The sequence below is a fragment of the Podarcis pityusensis genome, assembly GCF_964106645.2.
Source record: "Podarcis pityusensis genome assembly, chromosome: 9".
NCBI classification, from domain to species: domain Eukaryota; kingdom Metazoa; phylum Chordata; class Lepidosauria; order Squamata; family Lacertidae; genus Podarcis; species Podarcis pityusensis.
Window position 1 is genome coordinate 41,170,197 of NC_138034.1, and position 24,464 is coordinate 41,194,660.

The 24,464-nt window shown below is 39.7% G+C and overlaps 1 protein-coding gene across 3 annotated transcripts; it reads right to left on the minus strand.

Annotated features, from left to right (window-relative positions):
• Positions 1-431: 431 nt before the first annotated feature.
• On the minus strand, positions 432-21,353 carry SMARCA5 (SNF2 related chromatin remodeling ATPase 5). 3 transcript variants are annotated; one of them, XM_081021902.1, is made up of 24 exons: positions 20,921-21,350; positions 16,517-16,591; positions 14,877-15,043; positions 14,131-14,231; positions 13,257-13,357; positions 12,172-12,351; positions 11,171-11,326; positions 10,948-11,079; positions 9,703-9,771; positions 9,182-9,291; positions 8,845-9,071; positions 8,044-8,165; positions 7,799-7,951; positions 7,111-7,243; positions 5,916-6,064; positions 5,638-5,757; positions 5,430-5,540; positions 4,962-5,075; positions 4,668-4,754; positions 3,967-4,099; positions 2,598-2,716; positions 1,931-2,143; positions 1,084-1,194; positions 432-733 (listed from the first exon to the last, which is right to left on the minus strand). In XM_081021902.1, the coding sequence occupies exons 1-24, from the start codon at positions 21,044-21,046 to the stop codon at positions 668-670; spliced, it is 3,075 nt and encodes a 1,024-aa protein (XP_080878028.1). In that variant the 5' UTR covers positions 21,047-21,350; the 3' UTR covers positions 432-667. The 3 variants fall into 3 exon arrangements, with proteins under 3 accessions (XP_080878028.1, XP_080878027.1, XP_080878026.1); XM_081021901.1 differs by having other exon boundaries at positions 4,668-4,790; positions 20,921-21,343; XM_081021900.1 differs by lacking the exon at positions 432-733 and having other exon boundaries at positions 800-1,194; positions 4,668-4,790; positions 20,921-21,353.
• Between the last annotated feature and the right edge of the window lie 3,111 nt (positions 21,354-24,464).

Sequence of the window (24,464 nt, forward strand, 5' to 3'; positions counted from 1 at the left end):
CCAGTATAGAAGAAGAAGAAGAAGAGTTTGGATTTGATATCCCGCTTTATCACTACCCGAAGGAGTCTCAAAGCGGCTAACAATCTCCTTTCCCTTCCTCCCCCACAACAAACACTCTGTGAGGTGAGTGGGGCTGAGAGACTTCAAAGAAGTGTGACTGGCCCAAGGTCACCCAGCAGCTGCATGTGGAGGAGTGGAGACGCGAACCCGGATCCCCAGATTACGAGACTACCACTACACCACATTGGCTCTCTTTGAATAACTTACTCCACATTAACAATTAGTGGCAGCACCTCTAGGTTTATCTCTGTCTCTGTTAAAATAGACAACTGTAAAAGCCGCTTTGTGTTGCTACTTCTGAACCCAACAAATCTTGAGCCATGAGTTTCAACACTATTCATGCAGAAAGAAAGGGACAACATATAAAAAAGTTAGTGACCAGTAAATGAAGCCTATTTTTTATTTCAAGTGTTAATGGTAAAAAAAAGTTCAGCACAGCTGTTTTATTTAAAAAAGTGAAACTACATTACTATTCTTCTAGTTCAGTAAGTAAACACATGAACCCAATGTCCTTTAATGACATAATAGTTGAGAATTGTACAGTACATCTTATGAAGACCCGTAAAATTAAAGAACTACTTTAAAGTTAGTGATAAGAACTTAGAATTCACAGCTTTAACTTCTTTTTCCTCCCTCTACCATCAGGAGTACCGTCCAGCTTACGTTTCTGCACCTGGATAGGGAGTGAAAGATTAGATTTTAGTCATAAGTTAACTGGCCATGATCCAAAGGACCACAGAACTACACTGAATAAGCAGAAGAGTACTTTTGATCAGAGGAGTTTGAAAGCACCTTTTGAAATGGCATAGAGAGTCTGTTAAAAAGAAAGTCAAAATTCCAGTGGCACAAACCCCCAGAGCCAGCCTTTGGAAGCAGCTACAGAGGCCAGATACACATGTTCCTTTAGGGGATGATTTGGTCAAGGATTCAGATACAGAAAGCGACTGTTTTCAAATTATGTGCCAAAATCAACAGGTTCTCATCACATAAATCACTTGTAACAAATTCATATTTTACACTCACCAAAGATGGCTTTGGGCCCCGTTTTTTCTTCTCTGCCTTCTCTTTTTCTTCTAATTCCATGTTTTCTCTTTCAATCAAAGTGATTAAGGTGTTGCATCGTCTTTGCAGCTCCTGAGTCATGAACAAGGAAACAGACTCAATTATACAGTAGCCACAACACACAAAACGTTCACACAACTACTACATCCTATTCCCGGTAGTCTCTGAATCAATCTGTGCTGAAGAAAAGGGCAGCTTGAAAAAGCCAACATTACATTAGTAGAGGAAAGAATGAATATGATCAAAGTAGAGCCCACTAGCACAGTGCTGTGGGCATTAAGTGAACTCTTAACAAGGAGGGTGTATATATCATTTCTGAAAAATCAAGTCATAGGTTTGATTTCTGCAAGTGGTGCCTATCATATACAGAGGACTAAGAAGCTTCCCAGTTTGGGGGATGGGAAGAAAAGAGATAGGAAGGGGCCCATGTAAGTCCCTCAACCAACACCACCACTGGACTTTAATAAATAACCACATTGCTGAATACAGCATTAGTGAGGTTAGCGTATACATATTTTAAGTAGACATGTGACACCTTGACTTATAGCCACGTAAGCTTACTTCATCAGTGTGCACATTTTTAGAGTGAGCCTACAAGAGACCCTCACGGTAAACTTGCCAAAAATAGGGGCAAACACTAAGTACACAGGAGACAAGGCCCTAGTTGAAACAGTTTGTTCATTTTGGCCTATGGCTGCTAACTCCAAAGCAGATTCCAGTGTGGAAGACAACAGCTCTAGTTCTCTGAAACACAGTTTCTGAAGAGGTTCCCTTCAGAAGACATTGATACATTCAAACTAATACGTACCATTGCAGTTCTAGACTTGAGAAACCAATCAAATCTGAATTGGGGAGAGTTGCGAATACATTGCCTCAACTCATCATAAACATTTTCTTTGTCAAATCCTAGCTTGTGAAGCATGCAGATTAAAAAGCGATCTTCCTCTTCTGTATAATTTTTTCCTTTGTTAGTGCCATATGATATCCTCAGCTGGTGAAAAGGTGCTTTGTACCTGCCAATCTAAGCAAAAACAATTTAATGCACAGAACTAGATATGCATCAGTGTTGTGCAGGATAGAGACATGACCCACAGCTCCATATCACTTTGAAACATGATTTATGTTATAGATAACTATACTTTTCTAGCAACACTGAAAGCATCATTTGTAGAAAATCAGCCTGTATAACTCAACCCACTTTTTAATGGGCTATATTTTCTTTCCAATTGTGGATAATAGACTGTTTTCAAATTCGAAGAGAAGTAAACTATTCAGACAGTAATAGAGAATTAAATCTGAAACACCAAGAGCACTTCACGGTTTCAAGACTTAAGACATGTCAAGCTTAACTTCTGAAATATGGAAAAAGTAACTTGAAGAGAATAGGAAAGACAACATTTAAATGAAATTAAGTAGTATAATATATCATTACGCTGAAATGCCAGTGTAATTAAAAAGAAAGAATATATGATTACCTTTGTGTCAAGTGCCTTTTTAATACTGATCCGCCTTTGAATTCGAGCTTCACCTCTTTCAATCTGTGCCATTATCTTTTCTATATCCTGGAGTTCATTACATCGTTCCCAGAAAACAGCTGGGGGGGGGGGATTATTTGCTAGTTACATCTTATGTAAAGTTCATTAGTTTCATAATCTTAATTAGGTTAAATAAATATGAATTTATAGCTACTGATATGTAAACAAGTCAGAGCTAGTATGATGTAACAATTAGTGTTGGACTATGACCTGGTAAAATGAGTTCAAATCCTCACTCAGCGATGAAGCTCAATAGGTGACCTTGGGCCAGTCAACATCTCTCAGCGTAGCCTACCTCACAGGGTTGTTGGGAGGATGAGACAGGGAGGATGGGGGGAGGAACCAACCTTGAGCTCCTTGAAAGAAACTGTGGTGCAAGGAACTTTCATTTTATGCTTATATAATGTATGTGTTGCAGCTTTATGTGCAATACCAATTTTTTAAAAAACATGATGCAAAAACGGCACACACACAGGGGAATAAAATAATGATGCATGCAGGGAAAAGATGGAAGAGAGCAGAGAAAAACAGCCAGCAGCCTTTGTGAGAGTAACTGGATGCAGAAGAGGCGGCTAGAGAATACAGCTGGGTGATACCTGGTTTTCAAAAGCTAAATAGTGCAATGTGCGATATATCACAATGTCTGGGGAGGTTATTCCTTTTGGCCTGGCAGGCCAGATCAGATATCTTCCTCTGCTGACTGCCAGGTGTTTGGGAAGTGCTGCACATAGAAAAGAGCAAGCTTGGCAATCCTTGTGCTTGAGAAGCACAGAGCACAGAGCTTGCAAAGCTTCTTGGCACAGTGCATCCTAAGCACCTGGCAACCAGTTATCAGGCACTTATGAAGTACTTTGAAAGGGGCTTTGCAGGCACTGTCAACTGGCCTTTTTGAGAAAGCCCCACATTCACCTTCACCACAAACACTATAAATGATGTCAGGTGTAGGTAGGGCAGGACACTGGCTTGCCAGTAGCAGCTTTGCAGGCCAAATGGGGAAAGCCAACCAGCTATTATTTCCCATGCCCTTTATTTAGGCAAATATTCACTTTAAAATATCCTGTTGATAGAAAACTGGCATTTTAATCCATTTTACACTGCATAAATCTCAAAACAGATTTTATGGCTGACTCAGTTGTTTTTAAGATTTCATAGAAAAAACTTCCCAAAAAACTCAAAAGTGATATCAAAAGTACTCACTTGCCTAGGAGTAAGCTCCATTGAACTCAGTGGAGCTAGACATGTATACACATGCATGTCTCTTCAGACATAAAATCATTCACAGAACTTCTCACAAGAAAACATAAGTTACCAGAATATTCAATGACTTCCTCTGGAGTTTTTCCTTCTACTTCCCGGGCTATATTTTCAATGTCATCACGACCCCATTTTTCATTAGCTTTGATGAACTGATTGAAGTCTCTCTTATTCCAATTTGTGAACCCCTTAAAAAATAGCAAGATAGGTATTTAGGATTTTCATGTTTCTTTCAAAGACATAGCTTAATTGGGTCATCAGCTGCCTTGAGAACTTTCTAGCTAACTTAAGGGAGTTAAAACTTTGAAAACAGTGTTCTCTCTAAGTGACCCAGATTAAGCTTTATTTATCATGTAAATTTGTATCCTACCATCTTTTAATGTAAAACAATTCCAGAGTAGTTTACTACAAGATAAGAACTAAGAACAGCATCAGGAGAACACATGAAAACAGTTTAATCAGAGATTAAAATCTGAAGGAGAAAACAAAAACTAAACCTGTCTAGCATCAAAAACAGAAGGCACCAAGAACCCTTTATGGGGACAGTGGGTTTTATTATTATTTATTAAAATATATACACCACTTGATTGTAAAAAAAACCATCAAAGTGGTTTACAAAAGAAAAAAAACAGTACTTTGAGTGCTTCTCAAAAACAAGTTTTAAAGAAGAAAACAAATCAGTTTTCTCTTTGTAGTATTAACAGAAATGAAATGAAATGCACTTAGCCAGATTATGTCATAGAAGGATGACCATACCTGGGTTAGTAACTTTTCTTTTTCTTCCAACTCTTCTTCATTAAGGGGCTCAGCTTCATCAATTTTAATTTGCTCTTCCTTTTGTGCCTGGGATGCATTGGGTAAGTCAGGATTACGAGGTACCTAAAATTTACCAGACATCACCAAATACTTAAACTAAGCTTTCTATATGAAAAATTATTTGACTTTGCTAAGATTAAAATAAGATAAACCAGTGGCAAATTATATAGCATCAAAACAAAATATAAATTTATTTAAATTAAAATGAAAAACAAAACATTGGTTATAATTTACCTTGTACCCAATGGTTTTTCTGTAATAAAGAATCTCTTTTTCCAACAGTTCAAACAAACGTGGTGGAAAGAACTGGAAATCCTGAACATTAGGCTGTTTTGGAGGGCGTGGCGCCTTAAAAAAAGAGACACACAAATCAAAGAAAAGAAATCAAGGCTATTACACCATCAGGCCCACTAATACAGTAGGCAAATATTAGCAACTACAACCTCCCCAGAACAAGAACTACACAAGATACAAACTACAAATCATGCCAAAGGAAACAGCAGCAGAATAAATGTTTCTCAAATAATAGAACCTTCTATGGCAGTCTGTCAAGAGTAGTAGACTTGTGTAGTATGCTTAATTTTACACAAAATGGGTATTTTGGAAAATAAAGGCTTTAATAAACTGATTCCACCCCACCCTCCCCATAGCAAATAAGCTAGATTTTTTTCTATTTATGTTCTAGTTTATTAATTAGCTTACTTTTGGTGCTTTTGGTTCACTGACACGAAGAGCTTCCCTGAAATAAGCATCAACAGCATAGTTTGCTTTTCTCTCACGCTTAGGTGGTTCAATCCACTCTGTGAATGCCATCTGCAATAAGCAATATTGTTGGATAATGAAATATTAACCAGTCTACAGATCCCAACAACACTGCGTGAAATTCTGGTCACTAAAAGCCCCTCATTACCTTTTGCTTCTCTCTATAATCTTCTCCTTCAAAGTTATAGACACTTGACTCTGTATCCACCGTAAAATTTCTGAGTGAGCTTTCGCCCATGTTGGAGAGTTTCTCATTCATTTCTGCAGTCTAAAAATACAAGAACCATTTTTTCAATAAAACTTAATGCTCAATAACCAAATGAGAATTGCATGCAGTCAAGACAAAGCATCGTTAGTGGTATTCAAAATTTGACCTGGGAAAAAAGCTCACATTTTATTCTGGTATTTCATAACATGTTAACTTACTTTCTTTGCCCCTCTTTCCAAAATACCATCAATATCTTCATCTGTAATTTCACTCTCCTTAGAAGCAAAGACATGGGTAGCTCCATGCCTAATCATCTGCAACATTTCATCTTTCCCCAGTTTGTTCAGATTTTGATCCACTAGTCTTCCTGAATATGAAAAATGTTAAGAAACAGAATGTAACACTAAGAGTCAAGTACTTTGAAATATGCTGTCATAAGAATGTTTTTTAATTTTCTTTTTTGAAATCTGGTCAGCCATAGAAGCAGTGCTATTATTTGAAATGTCATTTCTATTGTATTCCCAACAATGCTAAGCAAACACTTTTGATTAAATTAGTATCAATGTACTCAATCTTTAAACACTCTACTTTTGCCTATACAGTGCAGTTTACATTATTTTTTCATAGAAAAAAGAGATTTTCTGAAACAATACACAATACTTGAGACAACAGGTGAACTTCACTATAACCTATAGAAAACAAGTAATATTTAAACACTTGGATCTCTTTCTTTCTGCCTGGTAACATGTAATGTCTGATAACGGCTTCATAATAATTACAGACCATACTTTCTGAAACCACTTTCAGTAAAGGTATTTTTGTAGACTTCCTGGTTTTTGTGCAACTGAAATAATATTGGTCACTAAAACAATATATTCTCTATGTAAATAAAAGTTGTTTAATAGTACTGATTTAGCCCATGGAAGTTATACATCTCCCTAAGATTACTTAAACATTTTTCCTTTTTTCTGGATTTAAAAAAGTCAAAAGTAATTCTTCACACAGTGCATAGTTTAAAACTGCAGCATTTCTTGCTAAAATCTGGGCAGCTTCAAAAGGGGATTAGATAAATTCATGGAAGAAATGGCTATCAATTTCTACTAATAATGAAGGTTATATTTTAGCTTCAGTATGTAATGTAGTGTATCCTGAATACCAGTTGCCAGGAAACAGAGCAGGAGAGACATTGCACCAATGCCATGAGGCTCCAATAGGCATCTAATTGGCAACTTTGGAAAATAATGCTGAGCTAAAGGGCCCTTTGGTCTGATCCAGTAGGGCTTTTCTTATGTTATGTCCACACACTACTACAAAATGTGCATCATAAAACAGCTTCTTAACTTACTAAAAACACCCAATATCAACCAATATCACTGTGCACACTTGTTGAAAGAAAAGCCAAGTTCTATTTACCTTGTTGAATAACTATGGAATCCAAGCGAAGTTTCATTTCCGCTCTTTCCACTATTCTTTCTTCTACAGTGTTGTCTGTAATAAACCTGAATACTCTAACAGTCTTTGTTTGACCAATTCTATGTGCTCGATCCTACAAAGAAAAGAACTCAGTATATAAGTTATCCACAATAAAGCACTAGCATTATATTGAACTATATTCATGCAACTCTGCATAACTTAAAATTTATTCATATGAATGTAGAAGCCAACATCTTGAACAACTTGATCAAAAATGATAACACTGAGAAAAACTTTCTTTTATTTATAAAAGTACTTGTACATTGCAATTCATAAAAGAACAATGAAGCAATTTACAAAAACTGAACATAACCCATACAATTAAAACAATATAAAACGTTAGACCTCAAGTCAGCTATTGCCAACTTGGGGAACAATGCTCCTGCAGATGATCTCAGTGTCTGAGCTGGGATGTAAGTGTTCAGGGAATCCCTGAGTTACCCTGGACCTAAGTTGTTCAAGGCTTTGTAAATTAATACAAGAACACTGAAACTGGATCAACAGTAGATAGTACAATTTTAAAATAGGCTCTTGCAGAGTCAACGTGTATAGCATGAAAATGTGTTCAAAAACAAAGCAGAAGTGAGAGTCAAGTTCATGATTTCTAAGGTACTCTTATGAACCTTACCATAGCTTGTAGATCTACTTGAGGATTCCAGTCTGAATCATAAATGATTACAACATCAGCTGTAGCCAGATTGATTCCCAAACCACCAGCTCGTGTGCTCAGCATGAACACAAACTTTGAGCTTCCAGGTTCATTGTACGCATTAATGGAGGCCTATATAAAAAAAGAGTCAGTCAGTACATCAATATTGGTTCATAAATTTTCAAAGAGAAAAAATATTAAGCTTAATTCTTCTGAGCACCTACTTGTCTCTCATCATGAGGCGTCTGCCCATCAAGCCTACAATATTCATAGTTTCGCCACATGCAATAATCTTCTAAGATATCTAGGACTCTGGTCATCTGACTGAAGATTAGGACGCGCGAATCTGTTCAAGATTTTAGAAGATAGTTCAAAGTAAACCACACTCTCAAACCAATTAGTGATCACTCAAGAATTTTAAGAAACAACTGCACAACTGCAAAATTTATGGCAATCCAGAAGTATACATCAAATACATAACTAAAAACATTAATTACACAATCACATACTATTTTTATGCATAAAGCAACTATGAAATCAGTTTAGATCAGCTGTGTTTGCAGAGGTGACATCATATGACTGACAGGTGCATCCCTGGTCCACATCCAACAGGCAAATATCTGAACAGGTTCTATGATTTTGAAATACTGTACACAACTTCTCCAGGAAGAAGGGCTGCCAGAAAGGGTTAACTCCAGCACCTTGCACCTAAAGGAATATTTGCAACTAATCACTTGTTTGAATAATGTTCAGGGTACAAAAAGGGCTTCTTCAGGAATAGTCTCACTGCTATAATATAGCTTAATATTCCAAGATTTCACTAACAGGCAGACCCTACAAGTTGTGTATAGTACTGTCTAGGATCTCAATACACCAATCTTATTCCATTTAGTAGTAAAGACTGAAGATCATTAATTTATAACTACAAGGCACTATAAAAAGCCCAAACTGGGCAAATACTCCCTTATCAAATAAGAAAAGAGGCAGTTTCCCACCTGCATTTACCAGTAAGATAAACATGTTACCTTGTTCTTTCAATTTTGGCAACAGTTTGTCCAAGACAACCATTTTGCCACTGTTAGTAACCAAATGCATATCTGTTGTGTAAGGTGGGCCAGGCTCTGCTCCATCAAACAGGTATGGATGATTACAACATTTTCGCAACTGCATAAGAATGTTCAGTAATCTCATTTTGTCCAGTTTTCCAGCAGAATTCAATATATCAATGTCCTTCATTAAGATTCTTGTGTACCTGTATTGAAAGAGTAAGGCAACTGAGGATCATGTCACACAAACAGTTTTCATACACAACCAGCAAGGTGAAATATTTTGTTCATTTATATATTAATTTCAATTACTTACCATTCTCTCTGCATTTTGCTGAGACCTACATATATTTTAACTTCCTTTTTTGGAGGCAAACTTTTCTCTACTTCAGCTTTAATACGACGTAAGAGAAATGGTCGTAGCACCTACCAAAAACACAAAAAGCAGCACATGACTTCAAATTGCAGCACTACACATGAAAGACTTATTCATATTACTGATACTTCAGAACTATATTGTTTTCCACCCCCTTTCAATATGGCAGTCTGTACATGCTGTAGGCATTCCATACATATGTAAGATTCAAAAAGATTGCCATACTTTGTATCAGAGGCTTCCCAACTATATTAAGTGGCAATTGAACCCAATCTCTTATTAGCCCCAATATCTACTATGCATTAATTTTTGTAACATATCAACTGAAGCTCGCAAGCAGAAAATTATTCACCTCCCAAATACAATGCATATAGAAAGTTGATAGCGCTACATAGAAGAGTAGAAACATTCCTGTGAAGTTCAATGGATTAAACTAACTGATAGTATAATTAAAATCTCACCATATGGAGCCGTTCCACTAGTTTTTGATCCCCAAGACAGTTGTTTGTATCAAACCATGAATCAAAATCCTGTATTGAAGTATTAAAAAGTTATAATCAGTCACATTTCAGAATAAGATAACCCATTATTTGTCTAAGAACAAAAATTGGTATTTATTGTTGTTATGTAGTTCTGCAAAGGCTAAATCCAAGTTTTCAGGAAGCATACATAACTCTTATAGTTCAAGCTTTCCTTGCGAAGTTGTAAGAATGTTCTGGCTCTGTTTCTGATGAATTAAGAGACAGAATATGCTGCAGATTCCCTTCAGATAAATATTTGAAAATCACAACTCCTACCTTTCTTGCACTAACCATGACTTCACATAACACATGCACTGACACAAGCAATGGATAATACAATCCAACTTCCTGCCCAGCAATGCTTTGCAAACCTACTTTATGCCAGTTTCACAGTTGACAATTGGTTCACATATAATGCAAAAACAGAACCAAAGTCAAGATTGCATTGGGAGGAGGAAAAGTTACGCTGGAAAGTAATGTTCACAAGGCTCCTATTTGCAAACCATAGTTTTGTAAAAAGTCAAAATTACACCTGCCACTAGCCAGATAAGTCAATTTCCATGTCCAAATACAAGGTAGCCCAATCAGCATCAGTAAGGGATTATTTCTGCCTTATGTGCATTTGAAGATTCTAGAGACCTGAATTGGTTTGTTCATTAGCATAAATACATAAAAGTTATTTTCTCAAATAGAAAGTCTTCCCACTTTTTCAAATTATTTACATAGCATAGAATGTATTTTTTTAAAAAAAAATTCTAGCTAAATATGCATTCACTAATTCTTTCTTTTGTTTTATCAACTATAATCTTCCAGGAAAAGTAATCTTATATTTCTGAATAGTCCCAAGGAGTTCAATGGGGTTTACATCCAGGCAAGATGATAAAGTTTGCTTCATGGAATACTAAGGATGCCTATTGCCATTACTCTGACAATTATAAATACATTTGAGAAGTTTTGTGGCTAACAAAATTTCACCTACACCACCTTCCCCCAACCTGCTGCCCTCCAGACATTTTGAACTACAAAGTCCCCTAAGTCACAGTCAGTGGGTTGGGGAAGGTTGCTATATACACAAACCACCAAGCATTATAAGAGATCTCTCATGAATGTGCACACCAAATATAAGTAATCAACAGTATTTGATAGGCAAGATTAAAGTGAATTTTAAAAGTTGCAAACCCTTACATCAGCTGAATTAAAGACGTCTGGCAGTAAAAAGTTAAGAAGTGCCCAAAGTTCATGCAAGTTGTTCTGTAATGGTGTTCCAGTTAACAGTAGTCTATTTGTAGTCTTGAACTCTCTCACAATTTCTGACAACTGAAAGAAAAATACATATATATATTTTAAACTTGCAGAAATATTTTTTGCATGATTTAAATATTTACATCCACTGGGTGTTTCAAAATACCTTTGATTTTTCATTTTTGATCCTGTGAGCTTCATCAATAACAAGGTATCTCCAGTTAAATTTTTTGAACACCGATTTCTCTTTAATGAGCATTTCATATGATGTTACACAGACATCCCATTCACCAGGCAACAATACATCTCGCACAAATGCAGCCTATTAATAAGAGGGAGGAAAATGATTTGAAAAACTGTAAAAATACAACTATTATTTCACATATTTCACAAAGTACCTTGGTCACCTCAGGTTTGATGCTGGTTCTTAAAAGTATTTCTCTAGACCAGGGCAGTCCAACTTTCCATACCAAGTGGGCTGCAAGAGTACTTCAACACAGAACCTGCAGGCTACACACAGAATTAAATTTCCAAATCATAAATTAAAAGTGTTTGTAATATATTTATTATAATATACACAACTGATAATGTATGCACTTTCATTAACAATGAATGACACAGAAACTTTTTTTTAAGGCTTTAAGATGATTTTTACTGAATGTTGCCAAAGTCCCCATGGGTGAAATGTAGCCTGTGGGCCGTAAGTTGGACCACCCTACTCTAGATCATCTTAAAATGTTCTGCAAATTCATGGTGATATAGAATTAAAGCCTGTGGGATGCGGAGAATATGGGGTTCTGGGTGGGATCTTTCCTGATTAAGTTCCACATCAGAACTTAAAAGAAAGCTGGTGCATTAGAATCCAAGAACCTGAATCACAGTCTCTGGAAATATGTTTGTTTATAACACATAGTTTGTTGCCTAGCTTAGCTGTTGTTTGTTTTAAACTAAGAGCCCTGGTTTGTATATTCTGCTAAACAAAGATGCTTTGAAAGTGAAACTAAACTTAGCAGAAGTCCTTCTCTTGGGAACATAAAATGAGAAATGGGAGGAGCACAAAAGCATATTTCACTCAAGGTAATCCACATGGTACTAAATCTTAGTTTAACATTATGTGCTAACTACACCAGAAAATTTTAGGGAAACACCGAGGTGGTTCATACTCACTCGCTGGTCTTTGTCACCTATCAGACATACTGCCCGAAGAGTTGGCACCCATCTCTTAAACTCACTCATCCAATTATGTAAAGTTGATTTGGGAACTAATACCATATGAGGACCAGGAATATTTCTGTAGTGTTTCATATACCCAAGGAGAGAAATTGTTTGCAGTGTCTTTCCCAGACCCTATTAACAGAACATGCATCAAGTTAACTTGAGAAGTTTCCAGTCACCAAGATAAAAAAACTAATATATACATAGGTAGGGGGTTAGACTAGATTACCCTCAGGATCCCTTCCAATTCTATGAGTTATATGTCTATGAGTTAAATATTCTTACTAGCCAAAAAGACACAACGAACAACAAAAATGTCCTCTACTCAAGACAGAACATGTATAAAGAAGACAAACACAGCTAATTCCCTAAAAAACACATTTTTGAAGCTGTCTGTTTGCAAAACTTTCAATCAGTGCAAAGGCATGTTTAATTTTTCTTTCAGCTCTGCTAGACAGGATTTGTCCATTATCCAAATTATCAGGTGCACATTTTTCTTAATCATCTTCTCCAACTACATGCTGCATTTCGCAATATAACCTGTCACATGCCTTAGAAGCTGTATCACTTAAACTGAATTTGGAAGCAACTTAGTCCAGAAGCAACTTTCAGCTGCTTGCCAGAAGTAGGAACAATAAGCAGTGAGGACATGTTGATGCCAGTTTCTCAAGCTTCTTGAATGCTAATTATCCAACAGATGGAAACATCTTCCTACAATCTCAGAATATTGGCCTTTCTAAATGTGAAACACTCTTAACCAGAAAAGCAGCAACTTGAGAGCCTACATTGTTCCACAGAACAATAAAGATATTCTCTAGCTGGATTTTACTGAGGCAAATCAGCATATGAACGTCATTATGTACTGTAAAGTGAACTGTTGCATTTGCCATTATGCATCTAGTTTAAACCAATGTCAGATTTAGCCACAATGTAGTACAAAGACTCTGACAAAAAGAATGTAGTAACTATTTCAGTTTAGTATGATTACATCTAATTTAAATTTGATAATCTCAGACAAAATCAGTTGTTGCACATACCATTTCATCTGCTAAGATACCATTGATGCCATTTTCATACAAAGAAATGAGCCAATTCAACCCTCGGACTTGATAATCACGCAGTTTTCCCCATTTTACATCTGCAACAAAAACAGTATACGGTATAAAATAGTTAAAGTTACCATTAATAATACTTCCAATGATGAAGAAGAAAACACCAGATGATATAAGAATATTTTAGTATATATCCTAACAGTGAGCATGCAAGTCCTTGGGGACACCAGGACCAGAGACGCCTCAGCTGCAACAGAAGTGTTTCTCTCAGTTCTACCTGCAGATTTGCCGAACTTCAAGTTTTGGTCAAATGTCCTAACATCTTGTTAGCCATAGCACAATACTTCCACAGGTAAGCCAATCAACACAGATGAGCGAGAAAGCTATCTCGATTGTCTACTTTTTAAAAAAACACACAGTTTAGCTGGTGCACTGTAATGACAGCAAATTCCTCTTGGCAACGAACATGAAACACACCAGGGGAATAAACCATGTATTATAAAGGATCCAAACAGACTATGTACACAATGCCCAAACAGATCACTACATTTTTATTACCTGCAATTACTTTTGGTTGGTCGATATTTGGCAAATGTAAGGGTTTCTGTAAAATTTGGCAGAAAACATTCTCTATTTTAGTTTTAAAATACCATATTTTTCCGTGTATAAGACTAGGTTTTTCCCCTTTAAAAAATGTCAAAAATTAGGGGGCGTTTTATACTCTGGGCCATCTCCCTTCATTTTCTTAAATCTGAGTCCCTCAAAACAGGGAGTGTCTTATACATGGGGGCATCTTATAGATGGAAAAATAAGGTAAGTAATTGATATTGTACCACAAACAGCAAAAGCCACTACATACATGATGGAGAGTCTTCAAAGCGGGTGCAGACATTAGTGGTCTTTGAGCTTTCTGTTAACAGCTCCTCATCCTCTTCCTGTTCAGTTCTGCGATGGCGGTAGCTAAAAACAATGCATCAGTCTAAGTATGCAGCAACTACCATGTATACCAAAACACTCAAAGAAGCATATTGCCCGAGAAGCATAACACAAGTACAAGGAAGACCTTGCCACTCTTTCCACTTCCATGTCCCAACTGGAGAGGAAAATGATAGTAAATGACAGGTTGCAGAAGTGAGCTCTCATTCCCTTCTCCAATCCGAAACTTAAAAGAGAAGCAGGAGACTGTCCCAGAACTTGTGGAGTCGCAAGCAGAAGGTCAGGAACAGCAGCCTGCTCCTCTCACAGGCAGTATCTGGTAGCCATCAATTTTGAGCTGGCTACAAGCCAGGCAATATCTGTAAACCCCTGCAATACCTAAATATCCTGATCTATGTATACCTGTATTTAAAAGATTATTTCCCCAGTCATGTGATGCTAATAAATATTGACTTTGTTTTTAGGAAGTTGTCTACACTGTGGAATAAACTTAAAAGAAAAACACAGTTTACAGAAAAGTGGCTTTCTCTAGAATTGTGCTTATACATTGGAGTTAATTTTTTAAAAAACTATCTCACCACTTTTTATGCTCTAGATTGACACTTGTCTGTGAAAATAATTCCAGTGATAATAATTCCAGTGATAATCAACACATTGGGTAGTACTCACTCGCCAACTGATAGGAGATTTTGTTTTTCATCCTTCTTTATTCGTGGCCGTCCTGGTTTCATTTTCAAGGGTGAAGTTGGAGTCTTTTGAGCAGCAGGCTGAATGAAATGAGCAAACAATTCTGTTTGCTTCAACAGATACTCAAATCTGTTTGCTCTGTCTGTTTGCTGGAATAAGAATGAAAAATATAAGCAAAGATGCAAGCAGGATTCTAGAATTACATTAGCTTTCAGCATGTCAGAATCAACTACATATTGCCCCATCTAAAATCAACCTTCCTGTTTAGGCTAAGAACATCTAAAGATGTACACACACTGAACATTCAACCCTAGTTCTGAAGACAACTCTTTTGACATCAAGTTCATTGCCATGGTTAGAAATATAACATGGTTGTCAATGTTTCTACTGGGGGGGGGGAGAGAGATGCAAATTTTATCTTTAATTAACCCTGCAAGGTTGAAGAGTAGCTGAGCAAAGTACAGAGGTTTGTTTTTTAAAAAAACACACTAATATCTACTGAGTTGTAAAGATGTAAATGAACATTTAATCTAACTGCTGAAGGCTTGAGATGCTATGTGTGTTCCTTCCTGTAGTTAAAGATGTGCAACCACACTGCTAGTAGGAATGCTAGTCATTATCTGAAATATTTCACAAATAATTATTTTACTTCATTTCTGTGCCAGGTACATTATATGTATGCATTTTATAATTCTTGTTCCAAAGAAAGAATGCCTCCTCCAGTCAGGAGAAAGGAGGTAGCAGATATTTCCACACAGCAAATATTAACTGCTTAGACCATGAGATGAAACAGGTATGCAAATAGAGAACATAGCAACTGGTTCTTTAAGACTAGAAGACTACATACTTTCTTCTTTTCTGACTCTCTGCTGGCAGAATAATAGAGAAGGATAACATGAAAGCTGTCTGGATGTCCTACGATGTTTGCAAGTTTAGAAACATGGCAGGATACTCAAGTGTCTGGCTGTTACTTCTCTGTTTCTCAGGCAGATACGCACAGAAGACAGCAAATATCGGAAGTCCCTGTCATGCAAGTTGTCTTTCAACCCTTCTGACAAGACAGGGTGGGAGGACAGGAGAAAGCAGAGAGCAGCAGGAAAGGATGTCCAAGCCTGACATATAAGCAGCTATTTAGTCTCTAAGCATCAGCAGTGGTCCCACCTGGCTCTCTCCATTCTTTCAGAGCCTTTTATTCTTAAGGTAATAGGTACTGAGAAACCCAGGTGGAGACATCACTGCCCTTCAAAAACTATCACCTACCTAAGTGCCAAGTCACGTTTCACAACTATCCTTTTCCCCTTACGAACTAATTCCTAGTTCATAAGAAGGGGGACCAGGATGTAATTGCACTCGACTTGTGGAAGCATCTCTTGTTATTACCACAACTGTCCCTACCACATCGAGTCTATGAATGGTGCAAGGTGGGGGAGGCCATGGAGAAGCAAAAGGTACAAATGAGAAACAAAAGAGGTCTGTAGCACACAAGGCAAGTGAGTAGAATAAACAATATTTTCTGCAATCTTATTTGCATTGTGATGTGAAATCTCAGACAAGAAGAGATTAACATCTTTATCAATCTTCTAAACCATCTAAACAATCCTTATTAGTATAAAACTACAAACCATTTTCTCTTCATATGTAGGATCTGGTTCTTGGTTCTCTTTTTGTATTCCTGGAGATTCGTCATCAACCACATCCTGGAACATAAAAATTAAAAAGAGATACTTTGTTTTCTTTCTGCACCTCAAAACTTCACAAATGTATCAAGTATTTAAGAAGCAGGTAACCCAAAATGGTGTTTCTCATGACAAGCTGCATTTTTTAACAGCCTACCCAATCTAATAACAGAGACGACAAACTACCATATTTTTCCATCTATAAGACACCCCCATGTATAAGACAACATTTTGGGGACAACAACCAATCGCCAGTCCACCCTCTGCATTAGCCGTGTATAAGACTCCCACTAATTTTTGACATAATTTGGGGGGGGGGGGACCTAGTCTTATACACAGAAAATATGGTATATTAACATTTGTTGTCTTGATCTCATGTACCTTTTAATAATGTTGACTGTCCAATGTTTATTCCTTTCTCCCAATTTAGCATTATATCACCATCAAATTGCTGATCATACTGGGTCTTCTACTGAAAATTGTTAATCTAAATATTTTTTCCATTACAGTAGTTTTATAATGTATTATTTATTCATTGCAGAAAATTTCAGTAGACATTTTGTAACTTTTAAATTGATAGATGAAGAATATTGTAGATAGTACGTTTCAGCATTTAATTCTCCACTCAATACAGGTACTATAGTAACATGGTAACAAGTATGATGGGAAAGAAAGGCAGTTAGGGAGTTTTATAATACAATGTATTTCCAGTGCAATGTGAAATTTATTATATAGCTATCAGAACCTATATAAACATGTTCTTTCCCTATGGCCTATTTAGTGAAAGCAAATTATAACCTGGGGGTGGGGGGGAGAAGGAAGGCAGAAAAGAAAACAATACGTATTACTTTAAGAGGAAAAATTATCAGATCACAAGGAAATTTTAGTCAAACAAAATAATTAATAAGAGTTCATTTTATTTAAAAGCTAATTTACTGACTTCCAGTTCTCCAGTGTATTTGTTTTTAAATTAGCCGATGTAGTTTCAATGAAGTCTTCAAATACAGTCCTGCATGAAGAACTTTATGGTAATCCAAGTAGACTATCATCACACATGAATTGCCATGGCCAGAAAAGGAGCCAGTGGGCATACCCAAGTTTGTACAGTAATAAGAATGCTATTGGTCACTGTTGCTACACCAGCCATGAACCTGAGTTTTTAGGGGCAGTGTAAACCCATCCCACACAGATTGCACACTAACTATACTAAGTAGGTTTACTCCTGCTGGCAACAGCCCTCCAGGTGCTCTGTGCATGTTTATGTGCAAACGTGTGTGTCTTCACAGCTCTGCTACCTGCATTCCCCTGCTTGATGCCAGAGACTGGATCTGGGACATCTAGCATGCAAGGCAATGCATTTTCCACTGAGCTGTGGCCCCAGTCAATTTTTTAAAAAAGTAATATTGAGGAGGTAAGGTGTAGCAATGGATTTAGCTTGAATAATGACTTCCTGTTAAAGCATTTAAGTTACAAACAATCTTAAAATTCCTTATCTTGTAAACTGTCCTGTCTGTCATCTTCAGATGAAGGATGGCATTATAAACAAACAAACAGTTCCCAATCCAGATCCTGTCAGGATTAGGTTTCAGTTTGTTCATCCAATCTTCAATTGCATTCCCAGGATTAAACAATAACAGTTAGAGTTGAGTACTAGCAGCATACTGATATCACTGTACCCAAGGTCTCCAAGCCATATCACCCAACAATTTCATGTTTTGTAGCACAGGACATAAAAAGGAACATTTGCACAACCCACAAGCCAGCAACCATGGGGTAGAACCCAGCACCACCTCTTGCTCCAATCACTTTAAGACCTTCCCTGGCTCCAACCTGGAAAAGTTATCATGGTTATATATTTGAAGAAGAAGAAAGACACTGAGGAGATCTGTAAGAGTCAACAGGGATGACTTTTCCCATCCATTTCTCCTATAAAACCAGATCTAGTTCAGTATCGTGCAAAGAACCCCTAGCATTTGAGAGCAACTGCACATTCCAATATCTAAAGGAAGAATTGACACTAGTGTGAAGTTATTAAAGTCAGTTGGATCTACTGAGGACTACCTTTAGGAGCAGACAGGGTACACTTGAAAAAGACCACAGGGACTGTAGGGACCACTCTCTCATCAAGGAGGCATATAGCAGCACCTCCATTATGCAGCATACTACCTCCCTATGACATATGTATTTAACCAGGGTGAGCATGGATACTTTTCAATTTGTACACCCCAATGATGTGGACAGGATTATTGGCAATGTGAGAGCTAGATCCTTGGCCTTCCTGGCTCATTAAAAAGGCCAGTAGAGGAATGGCTGAGTGGGTAAAGAGAGGGGTCAATGCCTCCTTACAACAAGGAAGGGTTTCAGCATGCCCAAAGGAGGCAGTTATAAAACCTCAATGGAAAAAGCCCTCCCCCTGAATCCCACCATACTGGATAATTAGCTGCCTGTTTTCAATATCCCCTTTTAGGGCAAGATACAGGAGTGTGTTGTGGTATCTGAACTCTAGTGGTTCTGAGATTCAACAGGTTATCTTGGAGCATTTCAAACTGGTTTCACGCCTGGTTATGGGACAGAAACAGCTTTGGTCGCCTTCATGGATGACATGCAAGAAACTGTACAGGAGGAGTATGTCCCTGTTGGTTCTGCTGGACCTTTCAGTGGCTTTTACACCATCAATCATGGTATCCTTCTGAGTCACCTTTCTGAGATGGGACTTGGGGGCACTATTTTACAATGGCTCTGTTCCTTTCTGGAGGGGCAAACCTAGAAGGTGGTCTGAGGGATTCCTGTTTGAACTTTGGCCATTAGCTAGTGATGTTCCTTAGGGTTCTGTCCTATTCCCATGGCTATGAAACTTAAGACAAATTCCTGAGCCGCAGCAGGTGAAGGACCCTAAGCATTAACACTAACATCCCCACTTGGTCCCTCCACACGTTAACAAAGGTAAAATGATCAGCTTCACAACACAATGGTGTGTGAAACCATACAAGGCACCCACTACCTATTATTATCCCCCCCCCCTGTTTAAATCAGGTGGTTCAACAACTTGCAGCCTTTGTGTTTGTCTGTATGAGTAGAACTTTTAGTGTACTAGCTGTTGCTGTATATTAACCACCAATGTAGTTATATAAGGCAAGATTACACAACAGAACAGAAAAACACCAAAGACAAAACTATGAGGCTGCAAGTACCAGGAAATAAGTTCTTTTGAAAACAGTAGGATCAGGTCTTTAACAGTCCCATATTTCCCCATATTAGGAAAATGTATATAAACTAGAAACAGGTGCACAAATGATAATACAACATGGTACCAAACAAAAGAAAATGTATGCAACATTACCATTGGTGCTGGGGTAAATGCATACAATTGACTTTTTATTCTTTTCGTGGGCACAAAATATCTATTTTTATCCATTCCACCTTAGAACATCTGACCGGGGCAGGATGGGCCACTTGTTATATCAAAGTATCCTAATGGAAGGCCAACTACTCTGGCTTTGTACCGGACACACAAACCATGAAAGACCTATAACCACCTAAAAAAATCAAGCAGGCCTTTTGTGTCGTATCCCCACCGCAGAACCAAAACAACCCTTGCTGCATTGGCAGCAACGAATTCACTAATCGACCCAGTTTGCGAGTGGGGTAACTTTCGTGTGTAGCCCATCCTGATTTCACTTGTTTGAGGCTCGCTTCCGACAAAAAAACACCTTTAAGGACTGGACCGTCTGAGGGGATCGCGGTGTGTGCGGAGATGGAGGCTGCTTTCCCTGGAGGGATCTGTGCGCCCCCTTCCTCCCCTCCAGTTAACGCTCAGTTGCTTGCTTTGTCGGGCCGCTTGCCACGGCAAAGAAGAAGCAGAGGATCCCGCCTCCGGGAGGAAGGAGTCTCGTCGCTGGAGGTGCCAACCAACGCGCCCGCCTTCCTCAGAGGGGGGAAGCGAGGGCGGGACGCGCGCATGGGGCTCCTGACGCGAACACCCAACGCACGTTGGCGGGGCTTCCCGAGGCGCTTCTGAGAGGAGCCGCTCCTCCTCCGCCTCCTCTCTCTCCTCCTCCTCGCTATTGTCTCAGCCCCACGCGGCTCGGCTGGGGCCCAACCCGGCCGCTCTGAGGCACCGCCGACGAGAGACGCGGCGGCTACAACCGACGCTTCGGTCGAAGGAGAAGCGCGCTGAGGGGGCGGCACTGGACCGGGGCAGCGACTCCTGCCCCCCCCCCCGCCGCCGGAGCGGGCGAGCGAAGAGCCTCCCCACCGACCGGGCAAGAACCGGCGACGAGGAGCTTCACACCTTCGCCGCTGCCCCCCTCCCCCCCCATCCGGGCGCCGTTTCCCTTTTTGTTTCCTCACCGCTCCTTCGGCGTCTCCTCCGGGTGGCCCCTCCGCGGCGCCCGCCCCCGCGTTCTCCGCGACGGGAACCGAAGCGCCGGCAGGCAGGGAGCCGGCGTTCTCGTTCTCCTGCCCCGCCGCAGACATAATGGATACCCCCGTCCACACACGGGCGGAGGGAGAAGAGGAGGCCTGGCTCGAAAACTCCGCCGCTTATATATTGATATATGTCTATATGAGGACGGGTCTCGCCGCTAGTTTCGCTCCGCGCGACTCGGGCCGGTCCTTCTTCTTTTATTCTTCTTGTTCTTCTTCTTCTCCCACGGCCCCCTCTCGCCGCTGCCGCCCCGGCTTTCTCAGCGCTATCCCACCAACCAGGAACAGAGCCGGCTCTCGAGTCTCGCGAGACAGCCTCTCGAGGGCGGGGAGGCGGGGGAGAGGAAGGGGAGCCGAGACGCCGGCGCTCGCAGCACACGGACTCTGATTGGCTAAGAGAAGAGAGAGGAGGCGGCACGGGACGCTGCCTCCGCGATTATTTTGGCGTGAGGGCGGAGGAGGAGGGATTTGGGGCCTCGCGCGCGTGTGTGAGCGCGATTCCGGAATCAACGAGGGAAGGGCGGGGACTGTGTGTGCGTCATTTGAGTAGCGGGGAGGGCACGGGTTCGTTCTTTTCGCGCGTTGGGAGCGGGGCGGAAGGCGGGATAAGCCTTGGACGCGCACATTGGGGACGTTTTCACACATGATGTTGAAGGCACGTGCCAGGATCTGTTTGAGTGCCTGCCATTTTTTTATTTTTATTTTTTAGTAAAATGCTTGTACAGTATTGCTTTATTTTATTTGCGAACCTCCGGCCTGCTGCTGTAGCGCATCTCTCAGATAACTAAAATACAGCAACTTGAGGATTAAAAGCAACAGTATAAAACAACGATCCGATGTGAAAGCGAAACGGGGACAGCAGATATATCACGTGCGCCACATTAAAAACATCCGCAAAAGAAAGCGAAAGCCTGCCAGAGTTTGTTCGTTTTTAAAGACAGGAAGCGTGGGGAAGCAATGCATTTCTTATTTCGATAAAGGGGGTTTTCAGCTTTTATGGGATTCCAGCTCCCTTCAGCCTGGCCAATGGTCATGGGTAAGGGAAACTGGAGTCCCAAAAAATCTGGGGAGCTGCTGCCTTAAAATAATATAATCCTGACCATACATTTAACTAGAGTTTGCAACATGAGATGCGATTTTGGGGTTTTATAAAATCGCATCCATTTTTTTGTTAGTCATGCAAAGGTGGGGAAAGCCGGACAAGCTGAAATTCCCTTTTCTAAATTATCAAAGTTACAGATCACCTGTCCTTATTTGGGTCAAGTAGGCACCTTGCTAAAAGAAACAAAAAAGTAACAGCAATCTTACGACCCACTTTAGAGAAAGAGGTGAACTACAGTGAGCCCCACATCACCAGTTAAAGACCAGTGCTTTAGACATTTGAAGCTGATCATTTCATGTGTTTTCCAATGCATAGGAGCATAGAAAGCTGCAAAATTATCAAGAGGGCCGCTTCTGTTAACACCCAAGAGTCTCTGTAGGGAAAGAGGTGGCCTTTCAAATATTTGGGGCCTGAGCCATTTGGGGCACCTTGAAATGGACCTGGAAATAAACTGGGAACTAGTGTAGCTGTTTTAAAGCAGCTTATATGAAATCTAAATAGGATCCCAGCCAGTAATATGGCCACTGCATTTTGGATCAGTTGGAAGTTTCCAAGTTGTCTTCAAGGGTAGCCCGCTATAGAGCACATTGCAACTATCCAGTCTCGAAGTTACCAAAAGATGGAGTATAGCTGTTGGGGTCTGCTAATCAGGCCCAAGCTGCCTTGGTCTCCCATAATCACTCGTATATTCAGCTGAGTGCGATGGCGAAACCGCCCCAAATAGCCTTTGTTCATACTTTTTATAAGCATCCCCCCTTCCTTTCCCCCTTTCGAGGTTCCTTGCGCTGATCAAAACAGGACACCCTGCCTGGAGACCTTGAAGGGGAGAGATGCCTGGCAGAGGGAGGTTTTCCTGAAAATCGCCTAGCAACGTTATCTGGTCTTCACATATTTGTGGCTCACCCTCCTAAATTCTAAAGCAGGCAGTTTTTTACAGAAGCAAAATGGCAATCAGTTAGGGGAACAAAAAAACAGGACAAGAACAGGCCTCTGTGGCTTTTCCTTAGTCCCCATATAGCAGCCAAGTAATTTCTGTCCAAAATAGGCTGCAGCTGGCAGACCAGTTGGAGCTGGGAAAAGGCATTCCTAGCCATTAATGCCACCTGAGCCTCCAGGGACAGTGCTGAATCCAAGAGCAGCCCAAGTAGTGGATTTGTACCCACCTCCCAGGCATGAGAACTTGGGATACATAAGATCTCTTGTCTTTTCAGGATTCAGCTTCTGTTTACTTACCTACATCCAACCCGTCTCTGCTTCCAAGCACTGGTCTAACACCTCTAAATACTGCTGTTTTCTCTATGGCAGTTGTAAAGCCTACATTGGCTAGAATACACAGTCACAGAAATACAGTCACTTCAAGTTTCTCTATTTTCCAGGGATGTCCTTGATTTAGAGAAGGCGCCACGGTTTCTGATTTGATCCCGGAATGTCCGTTTTTAGATTGGAGAAATATTGGAGGGTATGGTAGGATGTCCCTATTTGCACTGGAGAAATGTTGGAGGGTATAGAGTTATCCAACCCCCAAGCCGTCTGAAGGCAATCCTGTACTGTATAAGAAAGGTTTTTTAAAAAATGTTTAATGTTTTATTATGTTTTTACATATGTTGGAAGCTGCCCAGAATGATGGGGCAACCCAATAAGATATAAATGTGGGATATAAATAGTAAAATTATCATTACGGAATGGGATGTCCCTATTTTCATTGGAGAAATGTTGGACGGTATGGAAATGTTCACCACTATAATAAAAATAAAAATAAATTTATTTATACCCCACCCATCTGGCTGGGTTTTCCCAGCCACTCTGGGCAGCTTCCAACAAACGATTAAAAATACCTTAAAACATCAGTCATTAAAAGCTTCCCTAAACAGGGCTGCCTTCAGATGTCTTCTTAAGGCAGCCCTGTTCAGGGAAGTTTTTAATGTGTGATATTTAGTGTATTTTTGGTTTATATGGAAGCCGCCCAGAGTGGCTGTGGAAGCCCAGCCGGATGGGTGGGGTACGAATAATAAATAATAATAATAATTATTATTATTATTATTATTATTATTATTATTATTATTATTATCTTCTAAATGTCAGATAATTGTTAATTTCTTTGACATCTGATGTGAGGGTGTCTCACAGGGTGGGTGCCACTACCAAGAAGGCCCTCTGCCTGGTTCCCTGTAACTTTGCTTCTCGCAGTGAGGGAACTGCCAGAAGGCCCTCGGCTGGACCCCAGTGTCCGGGTTGAACGATGGGGGTGGAGACGCTCCTTCAGGTATACTGGACCGAGGCCGTTTTGGGCTTTAAAGGTCAGCACCAACACTTTGAATTGTGCTCAGAAACATACTGGGAGCCAATGTAGGTCTTTCAAGACCGGTG